Source organism: Babesia bovis, chromosome 2 (genome assembly GCF_000165395.2).
Source record: "Babesia bovis T2Bo chromosome 2, whole genome shotgun sequence".
Taxonomy (NCBI): Eukaryota; Apicomplexa; class Aconoidasida; order Piroplasmida; family Babesiidae; genus Babesia; species Babesia bovis.
In genome coordinates this window covers 1,075,553-1,099,223 of record NC_010574.1, presented here as the reverse complement: position 1 = coordinate 1,099,223, position 23,671 = coordinate 1,075,553, and the positions used below count along the sequence as shown (strand labels likewise).

At 38.9% G+C, this 23,671-nt stretch overlaps 13 protein-coding genes across 13 annotated transcripts; 4 read left to right on the top strand and 9 right to left on the bottom strand.

The window, feature by feature from the left end:
* Window positions 1-75: 75 nt before the first annotated feature.
* Window positions 76-2,499, bottom strand: BBOV_II004690 (Eukaryotic membrane family protein). Its single transcript, XM_001609942.2, has 3 exons — window positions 2,218-2,499; window positions 2,063-2,176; window positions 76-2,028 (listed from the first exon to the last, which is right to left on the bottom strand). Exons 1-3 carry the CDS (start codon window positions 2,449-2,451, stop codon window positions 130-132), a joined length of 2,247 nt encoding a protein of 748 aa, XP_001609992.2. The 5' UTR covers window positions 2,452-2,499; the 3' UTR covers window positions 76-129.
* Window positions 2,500-2,757: 258 nt separating this feature from the next.
* BBOV_II004680 (DEAD/DEAH box helicase family protein) lies at window positions 2,758-4,941 on the bottom strand. The gene is made up of 2 exons (XM_001609941.2): window positions 4,881-4,941; window positions 2,758-4,658 (listed from the first exon to the last, which is right to left on the bottom strand). Exons 1-2 carry the CDS (start codon window positions 4,909-4,911, stop codon window positions 2,803-2,805), a joined length of 1,887 nt encoding a protein of 628 aa, XP_001609991.1. The 5' UTR covers window positions 4,912-4,941; the 3' UTR covers window positions 2,758-2,802.
* A 177-nt stretch (window positions 4,942-5,118) lies between these two features.
* Window positions 5,119-7,554, bottom strand: BBOV_II004670 (endonuclease/exonuclease/phosphatase family protein). The gene is made up of 3 exons (XM_001609940.2): window positions 7,266-7,554; window positions 5,268-7,113; window positions 5,119-5,232 (listed from the first exon to the last, which is right to left on the bottom strand). Exons 1-3 carry the CDS (start codon window positions 7,484-7,486, stop codon window positions 5,125-5,127), a joined length of 2,175 nt encoding a protein of 724 aa, XP_001609990.2. The 5' UTR covers window positions 7,487-7,554; the 3' UTR covers window positions 5,119-5,124.
* Window positions 7,555-7,959: 405 nt separating this feature from the next.
* Window positions 7,960-8,936, top strand: BBOV_II004660 (putative Ubiquitin-conjugating enzyme E2 2). The gene has a single exon (XM_001609939.2). The coding sequence runs from the start codon at window positions 8,343-8,345 to the stop codon at window positions 8,826-8,828; it is 486 nt and encodes a 161-aa protein (XP_001609989.1). The 5' UTR covers window positions 7,960-8,342; the 3' UTR covers window positions 8,829-8,936.
* A 1,030-nt stretch (window positions 8,937-9,966) lies between these two features.
* Window positions 9,967-11,828, bottom strand: BBOV_II004650 (putative T-complex protein 1 epsilon subunit). Its single transcript, XM_001609938.2, has one exon. It carries the CDS (start codon window positions 11,612-11,614, stop codon window positions 9,998-10,000), a length of 1,617 nt encoding a protein of 538 aa, XP_001609988.1. The 5' UTR covers window positions 11,615-11,828; the 3' UTR covers window positions 9,967-9,997.
* Window positions 11,829-11,984: 156 nt separating this feature from the next.
* Window positions 11,985-13,115, bottom strand: BBOV_II004640 (putative vesicle transport protein-like family). Its single transcript, XM_001609937.2, has 3 exons — window positions 12,470-13,115; window positions 12,206-12,352; window positions 11,985-12,167 (listed from the first exon to the last, which is right to left on the bottom strand). Exons 1-3 carry the CDS (start codon window positions 12,867-12,869, stop codon window positions 11,995-11,997), a joined length of 720 nt encoding a protein of 239 aa, XP_001609987.2. The 5' UTR covers window positions 12,870-13,115; the 3' UTR covers window positions 11,985-11,994.
* A 292-nt stretch (window positions 13,116-13,407) lies between these two features.
* BBOV_II004630 (Protein phosphatase inhibitor 2 (IPP-2) family protein) lies at window positions 13,408-14,477 on the bottom strand. The gene is made up of 3 exons (XM_001609936.2): window positions 13,950-14,477; window positions 13,573-13,869; window positions 13,408-13,537 (listed from the first exon to the last, which is right to left on the bottom strand). The coding sequence occupies exons 1-3, from the start codon at window positions 13,991-13,993 to the stop codon at window positions 13,435-13,437; spliced, it is 444 nt and encodes a 147-aa protein (XP_001609986.1). The 5' UTR covers window positions 13,994-14,477; the 3' UTR covers window positions 13,408-13,434.
* Window positions 14,478-14,557: 80 nt separating this feature from the next.
* BBOV_II004620 (uncharacterized protein) lies at window positions 14,558-15,590 on the top strand. The gene has a single exon (XM_001609935.2). It carries the CDS (start codon window positions 14,643-14,645, stop codon window positions 15,297-15,299), a length of 657 nt encoding a protein of 218 aa, XP_001609985.1. The 5' UTR covers window positions 14,558-14,642; the 3' UTR covers window positions 15,300-15,590.
* Window positions 15,591-15,593: 3 nt separating this feature from the next.
* On the bottom strand, window positions 15,594-17,787 carry BBOV_II004610 (helicase). The gene is made up of 4 exons (XM_001609934.2): window positions 17,129-17,787; window positions 16,475-17,092; window positions 16,308-16,438; window positions 15,594-16,272 (listed from the first exon to the last, which is right to left on the bottom strand). The coding sequence occupies exons 1-4, from the start codon at window positions 17,723-17,725 to the stop codon at window positions 15,612-15,614; spliced, it is 2,007 nt and encodes a 668-aa protein (XP_001609984.1). The 5' UTR covers window positions 17,726-17,787; the 3' UTR covers window positions 15,594-15,611.
* A 246-nt stretch (window positions 17,788-18,033) lies between these two features.
* BBOV_II004600 (uncharacterized protein) lies at window positions 18,034-19,036 on the bottom strand. The gene has a single exon (XM_001609933.2). It carries the CDS (start codon window positions 18,843-18,845, stop codon window positions 18,270-18,272), a length of 576 nt encoding a protein of 191 aa, XP_001609983.1. The 5' UTR covers window positions 18,846-19,036; the 3' UTR covers window positions 18,034-18,269.
* A 173-nt stretch (window positions 19,037-19,209) lies between these two features.
* BBOV_II004590 (uncharacterized protein) lies at window positions 19,210-21,157 on the top strand. The gene is made up of 5 exons (XM_001609932.2): window positions 19,210-19,384; window positions 19,579-20,545; window positions 20,581-20,645; window positions 20,681-20,786; window positions 20,821-21,157. Exons 1-5 carry the CDS (start codon window positions 19,233-19,235, stop codon window positions 21,148-21,150), a joined length of 1,620 nt encoding a protein of 539 aa, XP_001609982.2. The 5' UTR covers window positions 19,210-19,232; the 3' UTR covers window positions 21,151-21,157.
* A 45-nt stretch (window positions 21,158-21,202) lies between these two features.
* BBOV_II004580 (Mitochondrial ribosomal protein L51 / S25 / CI-B8 domain family protein) lies at window positions 21,203-22,111 on the bottom strand. The gene is made up of 4 exons (XM_001609931.2): window positions 21,894-22,111; window positions 21,649-21,802; window positions 21,509-21,603; window positions 21,203-21,411 (listed from the first exon to the last, which is right to left on the bottom strand). Exons 1-4 carry the CDS (start codon window positions 22,073-22,075, stop codon window positions 21,210-21,212), a joined length of 633 nt encoding a protein of 210 aa, XP_001609981.1. The 5' UTR covers window positions 22,076-22,111; the 3' UTR covers window positions 21,203-21,209.
* Window positions 22,112-22,800: 689 nt separating this feature from the next.
* On the top strand, window positions 22,801-23,618 carry BBOV_II004570 (putative 40S ribosomal protein S11). Its single transcript, XM_001609930.1, has 3 exons — window positions 22,801-22,952; window positions 23,074-23,261; window positions 23,326-23,618. Exons 1-3 carry the CDS (start codon window positions 22,932-22,934, stop codon window positions 23,585-23,587), a joined length of 471 nt encoding a protein of 156 aa, XP_001609980.1. The 5' UTR covers window positions 22,801-22,931; the 3' UTR covers window positions 23,588-23,618.
* The last annotated feature ends 53 nt before the right edge of the window (window positions 23,619-23,671 follow it).

Here is a 23,671-nt window from a genome sequence, read left to right as displayed (position 1 = left end):
TAAATAATGTTTATAACTGTCATTATATGCTAGGAAGTCTATAAGTATACATAGACGCGGCAGCTAACATCTATATATGCAACACAGAAGAGTACATTCCACATGAAGAATCGTATAAATTAACCAAAGTCATAAGGAGCCTACAGCGTCCATCGGAGTTCTTAGCATCAGCAAATCACGGCGCTTCTTTATCCCATAACTTAGAAGTAGAATGGATAACGTCACCTTCAAAAAAAATAACGCCGTCCATATTAAAAGAGCAGTAACAAACCTAGTAACTGTCAAACGACTGCGAATATATGGAATGTTACATACGATAAGTGTCATTATAGGAGAAGACATGAAACCGAGACGCCTCGCAGGAATGTGAGAAAATGAATAGACCCCCTTACATATGACTCGAAAGTCAAATCGCACAAGCATATGTAAGTTGCGGAGTGACCGCGATAACAGTATATCACCGATCAATACCTCAGTGTAACGTTTGAAAAGCTCACCACCGATCTTGTTAAACTTAAGCAGAAAACTGTGCTTGAAGTAATCAATCAGCACTTCTAACACCAACATCTTACTTAACCAGCGTGATACCTGTAAATACGCCTGCCATGGACTTTGAACTGTACACATCTTAAAGAAGACAATCATCCCGTCGAAACATAAGTGAAAACGCTCAATAGCGTCAGTAGCAACGATAGTGAATAATGATGTCTCATTAAACTTCTTGAAAACAGTAGACTTAATCTCAGCAAAGTTGTTAGTTACCATCAATAAAAACATTGCTGAGTCAGAGGAGTTAATGGCAATGTTAAGAATCAGCACACGAAGTAAATGCATAAATGAGTGGAATATAATATAGATAGTAACCAATAAAAAACGTAATATAAATTCCAAATAAGCATTGCCAGAATCCTCTAGTTCACGAGTTGAATCGGGACATACAGTATCAGCAATTGTGTCCAAAGTAGCCGATAAGTCCTTCAACACGAAACTGTGTTTCTCCGGCGAATCTTCGGAGTGATTCAAATGCAGATCTAAGTCATCGCCTACAAACGATAAAGTCTTTATAGGTCGCTCCTTATCAGAGAGATCACTGGTACCCGCATTTGAATATGGATGAGTGGTTTCACTTTGCGATATGGTTCTTTCAGAATATCCAGCCACGTCAACAGTAACACGACGCATTGTAGGAGTCGCCATCTGCTCAACACGAGCGAAATTACTGATTACTACACTTGATTTATATTTCTTTGTCATAAAATGGTCCATAGCAATACCTGACTTCATGCGTTTCGTAGCATTTAACATAGCCAAAGCATTTGAACTACGTAATGAAAAGTTTGAACATAACTTGTAGATCTTGACAGTAGTGCGCATTAAAGTGTCAATACAATCTCTACCAAAAGATCTGCAAAGACGCTCACAAATTTCCAACATGTTAAATATAACATACAACTTGAAGAAAGGCTGACCACGTATGTTGTGATACACCCGTGAAGTGTCAATCCTTGAGAGAATAATTATAGCAAACAACATGGCAGCAAAACGAGCAAATCCACAAGCCTCTATTGGTGTTATAACATATGATTCATCGGCATCATCCGGGGTATTCGCGCTAGAGTCTGTTGTGGTGTCTAACGGCGGATCAGCATCCTCATATTCTCCGCCAGAAGATGACGTTTCGTCATTTTCATCTGGTGAAGTCAATTCACCACCGCTATGCGATAAACAGTCTGCTTCTGACTCGTAAACAGGGTCTAATTTGCTAGCACTATGGGAGTCATCTTCTTTAATAGGTTCTGTTGAGATGGTTGTGGATTTATCAACAGGTCCGGAATCACTTGGCTTTACAGTGGATGCAGTTTCATTGCCACTAGATGTACTCATTGACATTGGTGATACCGTCAGGAAATATCGAGTCAAAAATGAAGGAACCATTACAGAAGAACGAAGCCTTGAAACGTAAGGTTCAATAGAACATCTCACTTTCTCAATAAACTTCTCAAATATGTATAAAACACCACTCACAGCCTGTGATATATTTTACAAAGTAGCCTCAACATACCTGTATAGGCATCATAGTCAACTCGAATAACAGAGAGTCTATACATATACCTAACGATAATAACATGATCCGCTCAAAATGCCGAGGGAGTCGTAACATATGTTTCAACGAGTTCTGTATGACACAATATGTCAGTCTATTGACCACAAGCTTACCTCTGGGATTGCATCTATAGGATCCAATATTTCGTCGTCACATATGCCATCATGTGAAGATGAAGCACCGTTAACAACACCATCAGACGACCTGTTGACATTATGTTGTGCAAGAACAGAAGGCGGTGGATGCTCACGAATTATAAAAGGATAACCCTGAATCTCAACGCAGATAAAATCTGCAAGATTTGTAAAAAAGGCGGCCATTTTAGATGGAATCCTTCTATAAACCATGCGATAACAAGCATTTTAAACAGCTAGTGCTGTAGTAACATAATGTTTACAAAGCAATCATTGATATGGCTAGGTATTTCACCCTGTCTACCGTGAATAAGACAGCACTCTACCAGCCACGGTCAATTGTATTGCTCATTCATTAATCACTTAAAATATATAATAACATTCACAACGGTAATAGAACAACACATTTAAGCTGGATGTGTATGGTATTTTAATGTTTTGTTTGTCACTCTAATTCCACATGACACAACTGTGCCACGAACTGTATTGGTACAATCACATACAAAATAATTGTAGTACAACACATAATACACAATATATTCATATGATTATTAGCATACAATGTTACAACTGCTCCTGGCCCATCCTCAGGCGCCGCTGCTTAATCTTCTCCATGTCAATCAAACCAGTAGGCTTAATCAACTGACGCTTAGGAACAATGTCTTCTTCATCAGAAGATATAGTATCATCAATGCCATATTCACGACCTGTATCCTCTTCAACAGGGGCACTGCCCTCTGTTATAATATGGTCAGCAGAATTCGATGAGACAAAAAGGTTAGGCTCAACTGGTTTTTCAGACGATTGCGTGAATGTGTCGTCAACTTTAGCAGTCAAAATGTGATCAGTAGTGCTTTTGTTCATAGGTCGGATCATAACTTCAACTTCCTTGATCTCCTTCATATGTATTGTGCTACCACGGACGCTGTGACGTGAATCACGATATGGTTTCCAATTGGATGCCAACTGAGACAGCACTTTGGGAACATCAATACCTTCTATATCAAGCTGAGTACATATTAAACCAGAAATGATGTGGTCATGCTTCTCAAGTAAGCTGTATATCACGCCATTACTATGAGTTTGGCACACTCTGCAACGGGCACAAAACCGTGATAGTTTGCGCGGCATGTCGAATATAATAACGTAATCCACCTTGGGAAGATTGACATTCTTAGTCAATATGTCTGTAGACACCAGTATTTGTATCTTCCCTTCCCGGAATTGCTCCAATGTTGAGAACATTTGGTCCCTGGGCGTATCTTCATGAATGAAGTTGACAGATTCCGTTATATTCTGAATGAACGTATACAACATTTCTACGGTAACCTTCTCATTGGCGAAGATTATCATACGAAATGCTTGATGAAAATGAGATAGCAAATCGGTTATGAAAGTCGTTTTCTGTATGCGACTGGGCTCTTTTAAACATGATATCCATTTTATAGTAATCCCTGACAGGGAAGTGTCTACATGAAACTTCACTGTAACGGAGCTCTTCAGATACTGACGTAGATTTCCAAGAGTACCTGACCCGAGAATAGAATTTGATACAATCACTTTCATAGCCTGAGGTTGGTTAAGCAAAATCTCAGACTCATCGGGATGCTTTTGGTATACCTTAGGGAAATCTTCTATTACAACCGCATGAGTGTTAGATAACGATAGAGCGTGACGGCTAAGCATATCTGAAAGCTTAGCTGGAGTGACAATCAGAAATTCCGTCCCCGATATCACCTGATTATAATTGTCATAACCAGAAGCTATAGTGGCCACACGTATATTCAGAGATTTCAACAGCTTAGTAAGGACCACCAGAATCTGACTGCAGCCTTCCCTGGTAAGACCTACTATCACACAATAAGCTGCACGCTTTGGCGCTACAGCACCGAGCTTACGAATCAAAACCAATACGTGACATACAAGAGGCAATAAATATGATGTAGTCTTACCGCATCCACTCTCACCCATCAATATGGAATCTCTACCCTGAAGTAAAACAGGTAAAGCCTGACATTGCATTGGCGTTGGTTCTAAATAACCTAACTTAGACAACCGTTTCGTTAGCGTAGCAGGTATAGTGCGCTCAAGAGACTGAAATGAAACAGTCGGTTTCGGGACCCTGACACCCATGGTCTCTATTCCCAAGCGTTTTTTCAATTTAACAACATCACTTAATGGTATTGAATCAACCTTAGGATCTACTAGATATATGTCATCAAATAAGCGATTGCAGGTAGCCTTGGCAACAGATTGTTGGACACCATTGTCATTTTTCTTTATATTGTCCACATTAGGAGTAACGATGCCAGCTGCATCATGGTGATCATCGGATCCGGCATCGCATCCTTCCGTAGTATTGTCGTCCCTCAAGTCCCCAATGGAATTCAAAAAGGCGTCTAGAGGATCAGAGTCATCACCTGCAAAATAAAATTAGGACGTCACAGTAAGTGATATGAGTTTAACAAGATAAAAGACTGTCGAAGTTGTCAGTGTGTGTTGTCTTCATGTTTGCATAAGGCATAACTACAGTTGGCTGAGAGATAGACACCCTAAGATCCCATGCTATCTTCCATTAATAAATTGGCTCGAAACGTAACGTATGCAAGGATCTCTGATGGCAATAATCCAGTAATACCTACCATCGTGTGTATTGGCGATATCTTGAACCATCGTGACTGGTAACGTTTATGCGATAAAGTAATTGGTCATAAATTAAATGACCAATTATGTAATAACATTTGATAGCAGAATAAACAGATGCGTATACTATGATAATAAGAAAAATATAAATTAGAATTATAACCCCAAGTTTATATTCTTAAACATTGATGTGCAGCACACTACATGATATAACTGATGTAAACATTATACTGTAGCCAATGTCTAAAAATCCGCTGCTATTGATATGTGATCGGACGGATATAATTTAGACGGTAATCCTTCATACTCCTGAGCATCCCTAGTAGTAATACCAGGTAAACAACGCTTAACCTTACGACAAATGATCATATAAATTCAAAACCTACCTTTATATTGTTAGAGTGGAATATATAGTCCAGAGTACCGGAGAAAGTCTTCACGAAGTTGGTGAATGGAAGTTCATGACCGGAATAAGCATCATGGTATCCTTGGTAATTAGGTACCTCTAGTCTTTCACTTTGTTCACCGAAGCTATAGGGTGTACCATTCATCCGAGAATCTAAATATTGCTTGTTTTGCGCTGACGGAATGAACCTTTCGTGAGAATACCGAAGACCATATTCAAAGTCCTCATGGTGATATGGAATCCAACCGTTGACGACAAGGTGATAGGCACCTTCACTACTAAAGGAGTTAAAGTCACCACAAATAATAGTTACAGACTCCGTTTCTATGTCAAACCCGAACTTATCACCACATCTTTTCTTGAAACGCTCCAGCTCATAAAGTAAGACATAAGTCTGTAACAAACGAATGTGCTTGCCACTTGGGTGGAAATATAAATGCGAATTCGCTAAAAACAAGTAGTTGGACTTTTCATTAGATCTGTTCACAAAGCATCCTAGTTGGAAAACAGTATGGAATTTGCTAAAATAAGTCTTCTCATCGTAATTCAACCAATTTGGCGCCCCAATACGATTTAAAAGGTCAGAATATTCAGGTCTAAGAATCTGCTCCTTGAACATTAAACTCTGTACATCAACCACATCAAATATGTCCTTCTTTATGAATATGCAGCAACCTTCATCCGAAGTAGTGTTCTTTATAGTCAACCACGAATAGTATTGTTGGCCCAGAACTGGCTCTATATAGTTACGATAAGCGCTTGTAGCACATTCCTGCAAACACAGAATATGCGGGCGTAATAAGAAGATCTCCCTTAGAATCAAAGGATTGCGATAGCTGCTGTCTAGCCATTCATGAGGGCAGTAAGGAAAAAAGCGTTGTATAGCTTCATCAGTAGCAACGTATGTAGGAGAGAGGATGTTAAAAGACATGACACGTAAATCCATGGAGTCCGATTGCAAAGGAGATGTTGCATTTCCCACCGGCGACGTGTTAAATAACATTATTCTTTCATACTGCCAACGATTAATAGGTGCATCGAATACCCGACAGAAATCAGATTCCATGAAGTTCCATGGCAACCTATTGTGCGTCACTATTGCCTTTACCACGCGATAAGCCATGAACTCAGGTGGAATATACACGGGACCCCGATGTAATAACTGTCCCCTATCGTCCCACCAGTCAATAACAACGTCATCATAATTCAAAGAACCATCACTCTGTATCTGTACTGTTAATGGACAACCGACCATTGCCCTTGATGACAGGAATACATCACAAATACGCGACACGTTATTGAATATCTGCAGTAAAGTGTCATTTAACGAAAGAAACGACGCATTCTGTGCTACCTCGAGGAGCGAGCTCTTTTGATCGAAACATTCAAATGAACTCGACAAAAAAGATATAGAATAGCAGTCTGGTGTGGTTGCCGTATTTTTCTGACGCGGATCGTTACTATTTGTACCATTAGTTGACAGAGATGTCCCTGGGATCGTGGAATCTAAAGCACAAGATTCAAAGGATGCTCTTGGAGCCGACGACTCGTTAGATGGATCTATGGAGATATTCTCCTTCTGGTTGTTAGCCATATCAAGCTTGTATAGGGATCTTTTAAGACGAGTAATAGTCGTTTCTATAGGTTCATACTTCCGCCTATCCATATTGACTTCTCGGCCACGCCAATTAATGGTTAGCGTGATGTTATCACTGTCCGGCGTGTGCCTGGTGAGCACATAATTCTCCCCTATGTATACCATTCTCGAATCCTGGCTGTTACCAATGTCAGCAGTAGGACAAGTATTAGTAAAGCAACGAAATGGCCTATAAAATAAGTTATAGATGTAAAATAGTAGACCTTATGAAATTCACCAACAATAAAGTTAATAGATACAAACCTATTAGAGGTTAGCAATTATACACGGTTCAACACAGCCGGTATGTTCGAATAGATATTGTGAATAACATAGACTTACCTCTTTGGGCTGGTATACAGATTAATGCGTTCTGCTGGCCATGTTACAAAACACTCACTCTTCCTTGATATACCAGGAACAGCATAACGCGAAGATAATATATTCACCGATCTCCTTAAATAACAACCATACAAAGGGTTGAAATTATGCTTGTTTCTACACAATGGTAGCACCGATGGCGATTTGAATGACGATGTGTGTCTGGTAGCCAGAAGAATCATGAACAGATAGAGGATTCGTCTAATTGTAAGCCGTGTAGATAGTCGTATACAATAGAAAAGTAAGCATACACCATGTGACATCGGTAGATGACCTTCTTTAACGTGGAGCCATCAGAGAGATACTAAATCACGCCTGCAACAAACACATTAGTTTAAAGCAGACTTATAGAATAGTAATATAAATATTCATGAAACAAATCCATCATAACCCAAATCTACACCAATTAGTATGTTTTTCTACTAGCTTAATGATATATACTATATTTGCTATTTCGGGGGTGTGGCGATTCTTCGTGACGCTTACCGACAAATCCCTTACACATGAAAACAAATCAACATAATATTTCTTAAAACATTACGACAATATATAAAATGATATAAAATTACGTTTGTGCATTGAATAATTAAATTACTTATACTTGTCCGTTGAATTCGCCAATAGGGAAGGTTAACACATTCCGTTTTGTAAAATACTACGTTATATGGACAACAGAGTAATGGTGAAGAATGATATAGAACATGTAATAAAAAGTCTAAAGCAACACAGTGGACACATCACCGTTGATATTCATCAGTACTAAGACAACAACATTGGTTGTTTATCAAGCTAGTTCTCGTATAATCGTAAAGAGGTTACTTTTTAGTTCAACAAACACTATTTGAAGCAAGTAAAACGGTGTTTGTACTACCCTGATTCCGTTAAAACATCCGTGTAGACACGATAATGGAAATTCCATGCATTGTCTTATTCATACAATCTGTAAATGGACTGTATTTTGGATTACATGTGAGCAATAGACATCAGGTGCTTGCGATAATTAATCATATGGACTTGGGAATTTGACGAATCGAAAAAATGTCAACATTCGCAAGGAGACGTATTGTGCAGGATATTTCCAAAATTACAAAGGATCCTCCAGAAGGCTGTCGAGCTGAACCCTTCCCAGATAATATGATGGTCTGTCACGCTATTATAAGAGGACCTAAGGACACATTGTGGGAAACTGGAACGTTTCATCTACTTATGAAATTCACGGAAGAATATCCAACGAAACCACCATGCGTTAAATTTATTTCAAAAATTTATCATCCAAATGTTTATTTAGATGGGCGTATTTGTTTGGATATCTTACAGAATCAATGGACCGCCATCTATGATATTTCGTCAATCCTTTTGTCCATACAGTCACTACTGAGTGAGCCAAACATAAAGTCTCCGGCCAACTCAGAGGCAGCAAAAAAGCTCGAAACAGACAAAATAGCATATGATAAAAATGTACTTAAATGCGTTGAAGATTCTTGGATTCCACCTAGGATTACAAAGGCAACACTTAAATTTTAAAGGGCAATAAGCTCACTCTCGGATAAGATATATTCTATAATATCCTAATATATCGCACAAATAGCATTGACATCAATGCGAACGATAAAAACATATTGTTCGCACGTAATATCGGTAACTTGTTAATCCATTTGATCTCTCGTGTTTGTGGCATGTAAGATACAGCGATATAATAATTAAGCAAATTATCTATAGTAATCCCTGTTATAAATGGGTATCCATTTCCCCCAACATCAACATAGCATGACCCAAATGTTGCCTTAATGTATTCTGTAATAAATAATGTGCATATAAGTCAGTAGTTTGGCACGGTTAGCACTGTTTAGATATAAGATGCTAGTGAAAACAATAAGTATCATAGAGTGTTATTGGATAGGGTACATCCGTATTTTTCAAACCGGTGACGTGTAATCACATGGTTCTATATTTTTGTTTTCCGATTATATATCTATGATACTTATTATCTATACAACTACCCGTAATACAGCCTCAATAACTGTGATAAGAAAGTATGATGTCCTTAATCACACCGCAGTATGTTGGCAATAATGTTCTTTTATATCAATGAGGATATGACGACAGTTAATTTATGACGTTTATCTAGCTTCAATATGCGATGTTGTTAACATAATGACGATGGGGACGAAATGCCTGGTTACTATTTACATGATGGCTCCTGAAGTGAATATCAGCTGCCCACTGGCCTAAATATGTAGAGACAGTCTCAAAAGGTTGAGGCTGGAATCTAAGTCTGATTTTGTTGAGTTTATGTACAACATATACAATGATATATACTGCTGATGCCAACACAAAACCATGTGAATATTTTATACCTCTATGATGCTCCAAAAGAGGCATTACCAAATGTCGGGCGTCATTTAATTTCATTTTTGATTCCATAGTACACTGTAGATACATTATAAATGATACAATACGTGATTTGGTGATAGTAATGTTAAAGCAAAACGTATATAACTCATAGGCGACTATCAAATTCCAACAGTGGTGGAGAAATCCACTCTTTGAAATTCAGTTAGATGCCAACTGATTATACTAAGGAAATACAATTGTCAGAGAGTTCTAATAATGAGAATTTTAAGTATTTCGATACCAATTATATTAGTTATATGACGATGTATTTGATAACAAATGGATGCCGTACTATTGGCTCACTGTATTTCGGATGGAGAGATGACGTCATCAATTTTGAGAATCATCTTCACAACCTGTGTTGCCAGTGATAGTTGCTGGATTTTGGAGTGTAGGGATTCGAATATGCCTTTCTGACGAAGATCGCCAACAGTGCCATTAAGGCAGTCAATACCAATGTGACAGTTCGTGCGTTGCATTTGCGTAGCCTTCGCTACCAAATCGAAGACATTTAGTCCGGAATTGTCCGCCAGGGCCATAGGAATCTCAAGTAAAGCTTCACTGTAACTTTGTATGGCGAATTGTTCCAAAGTATTAAACTGCGTAGCCGCATCCTGAATAGCCAGGGAGGCAGCTATCTCAGGAGCACCACCACCACCGAGTACCCTACCATCTCTAATAAGATTACGTACACAGCATATAGCATCATGAATGCAGCGCTTGGTCTCCTCGACATACACTCCGTTTCCACCGGAAATTAGGACTGTAACAGACTTGGTTTTCTGGCATTGCTCAATATAGATGAATTGCTGATGTTCAGTACCAGTAGCAACTTCACGAACTAAGCCAGCGTGTCCTAATTTGCTTTCATCAAGATCCTCGAAGCGGCCTACAATTTTGCCACCAGTAGCTATGGCAACAAGTTCAAGCTCTGCTCCGCCGACCCATCTAACAGCCGATATGCCATGCTTCATAAGAAGGTGGTTAGCCTCATCATCAAACCCCCATTGGCAAATTACAACATTTGCAGTGCTGTCTACAACCCGTTTTACCATGTTTTCAAAGTATAGCTTTTCACACTCTTGCAACTTCTCGTAATCATCTACAGAGCCAATTTCAATGCGACTTTTGGTTTTGGTTTTAGGCGGTTCAAATGGGCATGACAAAATAGCTATACGTGCGTCGGTAACAGTTTTCTTCATTTGCGAGTGACTAAATTCCTTTGGTAACACTATACCCCTTACGAGACAAGTGTCCTCCAAACGTCCTCCTGTTTTTGACTCTATTTTTATAAGCTCTAGGTTAACGTCTTTGCGTTCCAAATCAGCAACGGATAATACAGCATCGACCGCAATGGCAGCAAGATGATCTTGGCAACTAGACACGACCTTAGATCCCAAGGCAGTATAGGCTGCCTTCTTGTATAATTCAGACATGTTATCCGCCGTTGGCTGATAGTTTTCACTCTGGCTTGCAGCCACTTCCTCTAGGCGTTTAATAGCGATATCACATGCTCTGTCATAACCGTCAGCGATCCTCAATGGGTGCAGACCACGATCCAAAAGACGTAGTGCTCTCTCGAGTAAGGCGCCAGCTAATATGACAACACCCGTAGTACCATCTCCGATTTCCTCATCTTGACTCTTCGATAAATCCACAAGTAATTTGGCACATTGGTGTTCAACTTCCATCATCTGCAAGATGGTAGCACCATCGTTTGTCACCGTAACCTTTCCATCAGCACTTACAATAATCTTATCCATTCCACGTGGACCTAATGAACTCCTGAGTGTGTCTGCAATTGCCTTTGCAGCCATTATATTCGCTTTGTGTGCCTCAAGCCCCGTTATCCGTTTCTTCTCCTCTTGACGGAGGATAACGAAAGGCTTGCCGAATTCATCGACAGCCACATTCATGTTGTAATTATGCAATTCTCAACACACACATGTACAGAAGATATATCTCACAAGATAACAGAGAATTGTTCGACAGAGTCCGATAGACAAATTGTAACCACGGTAACAACTAAATGTTAAAATATGCCACAACCATTAATAAAACCACCTTCTACAATAGCAAATATGTGGTTTTATATTTAAAAATCAGCGTTTACGTCAGGATTCTATTTTTAGTCCAACACGAGACGGTTGTCGTGCAGCGCCGTATGACCTTTGCCACATTAGGTACAACAGCACTTGGTTTCATCATCCCTACTAAAAACATTATACAATAACTATTATAATAAAATTTAATTTTTAATACATGAGTACTTTTTAGCAGAAAGTCCATGTGATTGTTAAGCGGCACTTTTTTTGCCTTTGAATGTAAAATAGAGACACAACACAATGAATATGACAACTAATAGCAATACTATATATTTGTCCATAATACCCCTTCTTGCGAGTAATTGAGAAGACTTTTTGAATTTCAATGTTTCCTCTTTTAGCCCATGCGCCATACGTCCGATGTCTACTTATGTTCAGCATGCCACATTCTACAAAACTCACCATCTAAGTTTTCTCCACGCTGTAATATTTCGTCTATATTACGGCGCATGATATGGGTGACTTCGTTAAGACTATTGTTGATCATGTTTAATGCCTTGGTTGAATTGGGGTCATTGAAATTGGCCTTAATTTTATGTATTTGGCGATCTGTAAAGATTATAACAAATGAATATAATATACACAATAATGATACCAATAAATATGCTACAAACCACTGTTATCGTGACATTGGTATACGCATAAGAAAACATCTAAAAAACATACCGAAACTCATGAAGCAATACGGCTTCGTGATAGCATTTATATTATCTGGCATTGAGGAAGAATCCAACTGTAGCGATAGTTCTTTGGAGAATGCTGTGCACACTTCTGCCAAGTATAAAAACGCAAGCTTTTTAGGATATGTCGATGGAACCACGGTCAGATAGGCAACACCGTCTTCTACAGTATAATGATAACTATATTCACCTTCTTTTATAGACGATTTTAAAGAGTTTGGTTGCAAAGATCTACAAATAGTACGAGCATACATTTTAATCTCCTGCATATTCTTGGTTGAACTTTTAGCATTTATATCAGCATTTGCAAGCGTTAGACTATCCTCCCACACTTCAACAAACGGAAAACCGTCGCTGGCACGGCAAATTAACGTAAGATCTCCCATGCTGACTTCAAATTCGTCCAACCAAGTCAATTATTGCACCAAACAACCGGCTGTTCAAGAATTAATAGAATATTGTAAAAGCAATTTAGTGTTTCATTTTACACAATGATGTTTAACAATCTAATTCCCTTATAGAGTATCTACCTATGATAATTTACAAACGAACTACCTAATTGAATCGCCAAACTAAGACATCAGACAAATATAATTAAATTCACATGAACATTTTCATAAATTAACAAAATCAGGTGTAAAATTATGTGCTATCACCTTCCACATATGGCGTTGTCGTGTGATTGGGGATGCTTTGCGAAGGTAACGTGTAGTAATACAACCTTTAATGCCCACACATCGTTACAAAATATACACAGCCTACTTGAGAAACTCTGTAGGTGTCCCTTGGATGGAGTATAGTCTACATGGGTACTTTGGTATTTGCATGTTTAAAATGTGCATTCGCTCTAATGTGATCCAGCATTTATCACTCACTACAACAACCATCAATTAGCATTCGTTATTATTTTACAAATTATATACCCAAGCTAGACGCAGTGAGATGAGTTGATTACCTAATCACTGCTGGAGCTGTACACTTGATATTGAGGAACACTTCTTTTGACGAGTCTTCGTCTTCACCACAACATTCGTCGTCACTCACATCATCATACCTGTATTAATATAATACATACAAAGTGTCCATTACCTATTTTTAAGAACTCCTTTCAAATATTCATTCCTGTAATGCTTCTTGCGCATTTCAGCAAAACGGTCCGATTTATCAGCACTTTGTTTAATTTCGCATAAACGGTCAATTACTTGCTGAGCTAAATCTTCATACGCAACATGTGATTCATCGGGGGCATCGTCATCTGACTCGTCACCCTCTGATAGGTAGCAAAAGGGTGTATTGGCCTCTATAATTTTCATCCTTGTACCTCTTTCTTTGTCGTGCTCCGATATGGTTTCATCATCCCATGTTATGCTTTTCCTTATACGCTGCCTGTAAAAAAATATCTACACAAAAAAGGCATTCTGCTATGCAAATAACAGACGCAATACACCTAATGCATACATACGTACTTTGAAGAATGCTCTGCAGCATTTTCATCCCCGAAAGATACCATTGTGTGAACTGTATCCCACAGCTCTCCGTAGATGTGCTTGATAGAAGAAGTGGCAATATTATTGATGATGTGGACAATAGGCTAGCCCCTCAATAACAACCTGATCCATACAAGATTTAGTTATAATATACGTGGCAGCGATGTCTATCCTAGTTTATCCATGTGCATAAAAAATAAGCATGTACCAACGAAACGTATGTATACGTTGCAGCCAGATCCTCTAGATGACCCGCAAAGGTACACTATAACAAGTAAAATCAACTATAATACTCAAAATCGTTCGTTTAATGGATTACAATGGAACTACAATTGATAAATCTAAAAAATGTGTATAATGTTAACGAAATCTAGTACAGTAATGATGTAGTGTGTACATTATAAACTTCACATTCAGAGGAGCATTTCAAAAGGATATAGATAAATAATCCCATGAATATATTAACTTAAACTATCATTTGTTTTTATATTTAATTAGAAATAGAGTGACAATACATGGAATCTTGCCTCATTAATGGTTTTCTTTGGTCCACCATTGCCATGGCACCATAATATTACCATTTCGACAAATGCCAATTTGGTTAATTCACCGCTTAAATATCAATACATACTTTATATTCCCCTTTCATCTTGTTGAATACTGTTAGACAAGATGAATATTATTGATGGTGGCTGTTTCATGGCACTGACGGATTCGTTAGTTGCTGTTGATGTGCGTGCGTTGGAGGAGTTTACTCGTTTAGATATGCTGGATAGATGTAACAAACTTGAAGAATCTTCAAAGGTGGATGCTTGTGTTATTGAACGGATCAAGTCAGGTTTATGGTATGTCTATGCTTTGACAGAATCATCTGGGTGTGACATTGATGAAAATCGTATAGCTATGCTTTTCTGTATTTCTGCAAACAATATAGATCCAGCATTTGCATCTAGTGACTATCTTCTTAGCTTACCATGGAAGGATATGACACCAAGTTCGCCCAAATGGGTTTCCGACGATATACACGTTCAGTGTGGAACAGTAGGATTGCTGTGTATGGAAAGCGTACGCCGATGTGCGAAACATTATGGTCTAACTCCGGATAGTTCAGAACCGTTTTCTCAATTTATTCGTGGGTGGGCAAATACGATGTGCCAGATTACTACCACATCTACTAAGATAGGACTTTCTAATCTACCTGGTGGCCCTATAGGTGTCATCTCATCGGTTGGTATCTGTGACACCGGGAGGTACAACTGTAAGATCACCCACGACGATTACACCGGCGAGGTATCGGGCATTAAAATGATGTTCCCATCACAAAACTGAAACATTGCACATCATATCCTGGAAGTTATCTGGGAGTCTATATAATTCAGATGACAAAATATAATTGAATGGTATTCCGTTGGAGTCTAAATCCTACATTAGTTTGCACCGGAGGAATAAAAGTAGTCAAGCTGGTACATGTATACCATCCATCCAATACAGTTATATCTCGTCTAAATGAAGCAACTAACGTACACTGATCTCACTAATTGCCACTTGTGGAGCGTTAGTGAGTACTCACGGAGCTATTTGACGCCAGAAACATGGCTATATATCTAATAATACATCCAATAATTCATCATTAATGACCCCTTATTGCTCTATGATAGGTTTCTTTAGTGCAAGATTTGGTAGTAGCTGTGCAACCCATTCGTGTGATATTTCTGAAACGTTTTGTATGTAGACCTTCTTTGTGCTGGAGCACTCGTCGAATATGACTAACGGAGGACACGGTCTTCTGGTAAACAGGACAGAGTGTGGGTGTATCATGACCTTTGTATTTTGCACTTCCAATTTATATGACTTTCCATCTGTATCTAGCGAGGCTAGATTCATCCAATTAGCTCTACAGAGGCATTTTAAGACAGTATCCCATTCCGAAGAGTCCTTGCAACTGGGTACGTTCATTACACCTATGCGTTTGGTAAGTACTTCTACCAGTTGATTACGGATTTCCGCAGCTCGTTTGAAAGCTCCTGGGTTGAATCCAAATTGCCTACAGCACTCTTTTTTATTTGGAGAATCATTCCATATGTTGTACATGTTGAGTAAACTTAAATGGTCTCCGCTCTTATTTATTATGTTTTTCCTCATCTTTGCTGATTCCTTTTCGTGCCTCTCCGATGTGAATAGTGTCATATCTGTTGACAGCATGGCCACTATTGTGAGTATCTCCGATGTGCACTTGAACTCTAAAGACAATAGTAGCAGCCTAGCATGTCTTGGCAACAGCGGTATTCGACCCATTTTCATCCTGATAACACATTAATTATCTTGGTTACTGCTTACCCTATATCAGTTAGATTTGTTTTTGTATCTAGGGCATCCAGTCGATACAGCTCCATAGCTGCTGACAGCAGAGCATTTTTGCTCGGGGCATCGATCAAAGGGAATTCCAATGGGTTGTGGACACCAATCATCTATAGCAGTGTTATACACTAAACATGAAAGCTAACCTTCAACTCTAGGTATATATGGGCAACATTGGTGCACTGTATTTCAGGTATTCTACACAGTCTCATACTGTTGAAGGCCTCCGAAGTATAAAGGCGGAACACCTTTCCAGGTCCCATACGACCTGCACGCCCTGCTCTTTGATGTGCAGAATCTTTAGATATTTTCTGCAAAACCAGTGACTCGAAGCATTTTTTGACGCTGAAAAGCTTCTGCTTCACTAGACCGCTGTCCACTACAAATCGTATTCCAGGGATGGTAACGCTAGTTTCAGCGATATTGGTAGCAAGCACTACTTTACGACAACCATCTCCCGGTACCTGAAAGACTTTAGACTGCTGTTCAAGAGGTAACGCAGCGTAAAGTGGAACTATTTGCAATTCCATCCAGTGTTTTAAATCGTAGGGTGTATCACCTAATAGAACCTCTGTATACTTTTTAATTTTCGATAGCTTCCCATTTATTTGATCCCCAGTAGACTTTATAAATTCTTTAACTGCCTCTACCTTCTCCGATATCATGTTCTCCAGGGTCTCAATATCATCTTGACCTGGTAGGAATACAAGAATATCCCCTTTTTTATATGTAAAATTGATTTGCAATACAGTTAGCATTGCAGCCTACTATTTTGTATCATTACATGTTATATAGCATACCTCTAAATAGTCCTCTTGTGGTTGGGGAGTATAATAGATGTCTAAGGGATAGGTCCTACCCGGAACTCGAACCACAGCTGCTCCTTCAAAAAAAGATGAAAATGTAATCGACTTTAATGTAGCAGACATAATAACTACTTTAAGGTCCAAACGCCTTTTTATTGACGTGCGAAGTATACCCAGAAGAACATCAGTACGGATAGATCGTTCATGTGCTTCATCAATAACAACAACGGAATACCTTGAGAATATCTGATCGTCTAATACTTCTTGAAACAAAACACCATCCGTTACATACTTAATCCTTGTTTCTTCCGAATAACAGTTGGAAAAGCGCACGGCGTAGCCTACCAACCTGCCAAGGTCAGTATTGAATAATGATGCAACATGGCGTGCTAACGATATGGCAGCCACACGCCTAGGCTGCGTAACTACAATGGTACTGTCTCCATATCCATTTTCATACAATATTTTTGGAAGAAGGGTTGATTTACCACTTCCAGTTTCACCTGTTAGTACAAGTACCTGCGATGTCTTTAGCTTTGATAGTATTTCGTCCTTATGGAACCATATTGGAAAATCTATCGCTGCATCCATTGATCTGGCAACGTCATCAGATTACACTGGTTCATTCTATACTAGATTACACCCAGAGGTGAAATGATTCTGCAACATAGCTAAATATATCATTCATATTCAACTTTATATATGTATATTTGTTAATGATGGCAATATAATAAAGCTAGATTAACCCTGTTGGTGTCCATAAATGAGGTATTGTTAATATGACAAAATGAAATGGATAAACAATTTCATTACAACACAGCAATATAGAAATCAATTGAATCTCCAAGGTAATAAAATATAATGATAAGAATCTAAAACGATATTAGCGATGTCAGTTAAATAAAAAGATCGAAATGTGTAAAGACCTTATGAGGTGGCAATCACATATGATACACATTTCTACTTTTTGTTGCGATACTATGTATTTTCATAATCCTATGGGTTGCGTAACGTATCTTGATAATGTTACATCACGAAAAAAACATCTTTTGTGGACAACCGTATCTGAACGGTAATATGTACCCATTATATAAATGAGTAGCAACTACCACATCCATTTGACATGTTAAGACTGTTACCAACAGTATTTGTCTCTGCTATGCTTAACGCGCTCATTCAATCGATCTTCGGCAGACATTTGTGTGTCAACAACCTTGGTTGTTGTCTTGTAGCTCCACATCCCTGTTTTTTCACGTACGGTAATTAAACTAGTCTTTTTGGTAGGTGATTTAGAGGCGCTTACGTTGGCTGCTGTCCCTGGATCATCTTCTGGTTTACGTATGGTGAATACACTGGTAGTGATAAGGTCGTTACTAAAGGGGTCGTCTAAGCAAAGAGTCCGGTTGCTTAATATAGCTTGAACAGTCCTCTCTTCATTGGACTTCGACATGGGATGATTAACTACAATAGTGTCCCCAACGGCAACTTCATCGACAAACTTGGTTGCAAAGCCTTGTATCGTGTTCCCCGATGAAACTATCCGCCCTGTCCCTTCAATAGTTTTGTATTTGATATTAACCTTAGATTTCTCCGTGCTGGTTGCACTATCAGTCGTATTCGTTTTGGATCGTAGTCCCTTAGACTTTAGACCCTTTAGTTTCAATCTACCACCAACATTGCGATTATACAAATCGTTAGATTGCGATGTCATTGTTATTCTGTAACAAAATAGTCACAAATCTCTTAGACAAGAACAGTGAGAGTCAACATCTGGTATATTGTAACATCAGAGTTCGTATTATGAGTTCAATCTACGAAACAATTCATCATATATACTGCATTAAACAGTATAACATACTTTTGTAAAGAATCCATTTAGAATCTGTCCATAGTAAACAAAATGTCAATAGCGTGGTGTAAGGTATATGCATACACAACTTGGCACAGTATCATTCAATATTGGATCCATATCGCACTAATATTTACACCTTTATCTGAATATTCAATGTGTATATTTTGCATAATGGTTTTTCATCAGCGTAGCATGGATAGGAATAGATGATGAGTACGTACCTATGGTTTTTTGTCTTTCGTTAAAATGGCTATTATCGCAAAAACTGGTTACAAGGTTAAGGGTATAGACAGTGTGGTTGTCAGATTTTACCCTCAGGTACTGGGTATACAGAAAGTCCATGAGCATAACCTTTGCAATGCACTTCGTGATTTCGGACTCATGTTAAAATCAGACTGGTAAGGCTTAATCATTCACAGTTTAATAGTTTGTGTTTTACGTATGTATTGTGTCAACATTGTGAAAGATTGTGTCTTTGCAGTTGTAACCATGAAACTCATTTGTAATATGCATACCAAACGTTAATCCTATGTATCGTGGATTGTAGCACATTTTAACAGATATCATATATCTATCATACAATACCATACAGCAAAGAGGAGCTTCTACGATACAATTACGACTTTCTCAAATTTGTTCATACAATGAGGTCAAGTGAACTTTGTATGATCGCGCATGGATATTCGCTACTAGGATTAAATGATCTGAAGTGGTGGGATGCATTTACTAAGGTTGCTTCCAAGAACTCCTTTGACATGGATGGCAAGGAAATGTCTGGTATTTTATACTCCCTGAGTAAAGTATACACCGGGACGCATCCGCTTATCGCTAAACTTCTAGAGGAATCTAAAGATTGGATTCCAAGTGCCTCTCCAAACACATTATCGCTTTTGATAAAGGTAGTTGTGAATTTGAAAATAGGTGACACCTACCTTGAATATATCAACACCCGGGCCATGGAGATAATCAATGAGCTTAAGATGGTCGACATCATATTCTTTATCACAGCGAACACGGATGCTAAAACGCGTAACCTGGAACTATACAGGACACTGTGTTTGCGTGCAATAGAATTATTTGATGAAATGGAGCTGCATCATTTACGCGCTTTAGCAGCTTGCCTTAGTATTGCTGGATATAAATCGCACCTATTCTTTAATGTGTTGGCATTTAAGCTCGTTGATATTTGCCGCACTAGAAAAATTAGTGACGGTGACCTCATATCGCTCTTCCTAGGCTATACATCGCAAAAGTTTCTAACACAGAATGACCTCTGCATTGATGTACAGGTCTACAAGCGCTTCCTCAAGAAACACGTAGGTCAAGTATCTAAGGGTGCATTTGAATTCCCCCTATATGATATTACAATCGTCTTAGCGGAAGCACTGGAATACAACATCCACAAGATAACGTACCATGGAATGCCCATAATAATACGTGCCATAGCTATCCTACGTCTTCCGGTGTCTGATGAATTGTATAATCGCATTATTAACGTGACATCGGAGAGCGTTGCTAATGGAAAATATGACGCCCTTAAACTTTCCAACTTAGTTGTGGTAGGCCCATTGGTAGATAGTTCACCAATGTGTAGACAATCGCAAAGCGCCGTCAAGAGCATCCCGAATTCTGGAACGCAGTTATCAAGGCCATATCGGCGTAAGATATTCTTACTACTTTGTAATATACCGCAGTTATGGCAATGACATCGACCCAGATTTACTCGCCAAAATGACAGTAACAGTCAGTAATTGCACGAATGAAGACAGTCGACGTGAAGTTTATAGGCATCTCCTTAAGGTGGGTTGATTATAGTCTATCTGACATGCTCTAGTTGTCCACGGAATGCAGTGGCAAAATGTCACTCAAGTCAATTAGTGCATTCACAAGGGCCTTGGTTGCAAACATGGAGATTGATGTACTCTGCTCAGATGCATATATCAACCCGCTTATCTCAAGGTTTGAAAACCTGATGCTACATGAAATATATGGTATCATCAAATCATATCCATTTCGTTCGGTCCCTTCGGACAATGCAAATGTTCTTCGGTTGACATCCGTTTTGAGAGGGATATTGAGCAAATCTGAACGGAAAACATCATGCTACGGTTCTTTAAAGGGGCTGCTAGAATGTTGCCCATATAGCTCTGAACCGGGAGAATAAGTGGACACCATGTTAATGTTTGCAACTATATTAAGTCCCTGTAAACAGGAATAGTTCATCTACGATGCATCATTGCGATCACATTCACGAGTATATCGTGTGCGTGCTATTTCATCATCAATAAATGGCCGTGTAAAAATGTCTTTTAGGTATTGCTGATCAAAGCCGCGAGGAAAGACCTTCTCATCTCCCCATCGGCCATTTCCTTTTACTGCATCGCAGTTGAGTACCAATGATTTTGCGGAATATTTAGGGAGCGACCTAGGATGGCATCAGCATCAAACAATGGCGATGTATGTATAGGTCGTAGACATAATAAACTAAATGTCATCGACATGCAGTGATAGTGAAAACCTACCTAGGTGTTAATTTTCTCCCTTTGGAAAGTGCATCCTTCGATTTGAACCATGATAATGCGACATTTTGCGATTCTTGTGTAGGTTTCCAAAGACCCTGTAGCAGCATACATCCCATGGCAATATAACACTCTATACGTACCTGTATGGACCTGTTTGTTGTCCATACTCGTGACCCGCCGTGTTTTAAAAACTCCATACCACCAGCTGAATTGCAATGGAGTTGTATTATCTCCTCAATATGGCGCGCTTCTAAATCTTTCAGGCTAATATTATACTTTGACCCATCGAGATAACTGTAACCAATAAAGCTTAGTTCAGTAAAGACAAGTAACCACGAGTGTTAAGTCACAAGGTATGCAACAATTGACACGTCCTTAGACGTACCTAAATAACACTGAGGGTAGCTCATATTGCTCATGTTGAGTTTTGACCTCCACATGCGGGTGACGGCGTTGGAACGTATCCAAGAGGTGTCGCAAATAGTACCTTACTCCTCTACTGCTATGGCCAGTCTCACTGTATTTAAGAACAACTGACTTCAGCTGCCAGATACCAAGCGTAGACATCACTTCACAACGTATAAACACACATCATCGAGTACTATACGGGCTTGAAAACATCAATGGATCTACTCATCTCGTTATATATACCCATGGATGACTACGAGAGGCACAGCATTAGCTAAATGAAATCTATTTGTGATATATAGCAACTGAATTGCCGCTAGATATGGAAATTATAATTTATCACACAAGAAATACGATATAACAAATGTTAAAGAGATGTGTGGAATCAAGAAGGACGAATCGATATTAGACCATGATAACACAGGTTATAGTAATGATATAAAAATAAAACCATGATAAAACTAATATAATCTAGGTACAAAATGCAAATATTCCTATGGTTCCGGAAAAAATTGCACAGTAATTAAGAAGGTGTCAAATGATTACCATGGGATGTAATGGCCTAAGAATTAGACCCTGGGCATATAGTACACTATACTACGTTAAACAAAAACTAGATTAGACACAACACATAAGTCTATAAACCTTGGAATCTATCCTGTATTACAAGCGTGCCAAATAGTAGACCAAACAAATTTGCCATGACATATAATTTCATTTTACCTTATGAAATTACAAACAAAGACTAAATTTGTGCGTTGCAAGTTGTATTTGTAGTATAAAACTAAGTTACTGCCTCCTCTACCTCCCCATCCAGCCAGGGCCTTGCCTGCCCCATTCGCTCGAGCGCCTTCGCCGTAGCCTAACTTTTATCCAACGTTGCTTTTCGCTTTATTATATGATCACAAAGGGCGTTTAAACATATAACCCTTGTTTTTTATCGGTATTAGAGTTCATTGTTACTCAAGGCCACGACAATTAACGCTCGACTGTGTTAGTACTATATATCGTCAAGATGGATCGCGGAGATGTTCAGGTAAGATATTAGCACATATAAATTCAGGACAGTATATAACGTTTTTTATGGCCATGTGTCGTCAAACGGTATAACATATCTGTCGAATCACGTTCTTATGAGGCTTTACACATTCGTTCAGGTCCACAAAGCTTACCAAAAGCAGCCCAATGTCAGCGTTTTGAAGTTTCAGAAATTGGGACGTAAGTCTCGTTACTACAAAGATGTTGGTATGGGTTTCGAGACTCCCAAGGAGGCTAAGGAAGGCACCTACATTGACAAGAAGTGCCCATTCACTGGCAATGTCTCAATCCGTGGAAGGATTATCAAGTAAGTTCGGTTTTATGTCACACCCGTAGACTGCATTTTGTTGCTTTGGCTAATTTTCATCCAGGGGAATGGTTCTCTCCGCCAAGATGAAGCGTACCATCATCATGCGTGTGAGCTACCTTCACTATGTGAAGAAGTACAATCGTTTTGAGAAGCGCCACAGGAACATTCCCTGCCACTGCTCTCCATGCTTCGAGCCCACTGCCGGAGACATTGTCACTGTTGGTCAGTGCAGGCCCCTATCGAAAACAGTTCGTTTCAACGTTCTTAAGGTTGAAAAGAACCAAATTTTCGGTAACCCTAGGAAACAGTTCCGCCTGTTCTAAACTCTAGGTGTTCCCGCCACAACGTGGGTACTAATATTATCAAATATCTATTACATATTTTCGTTAATAGGGCATTTCTATGAA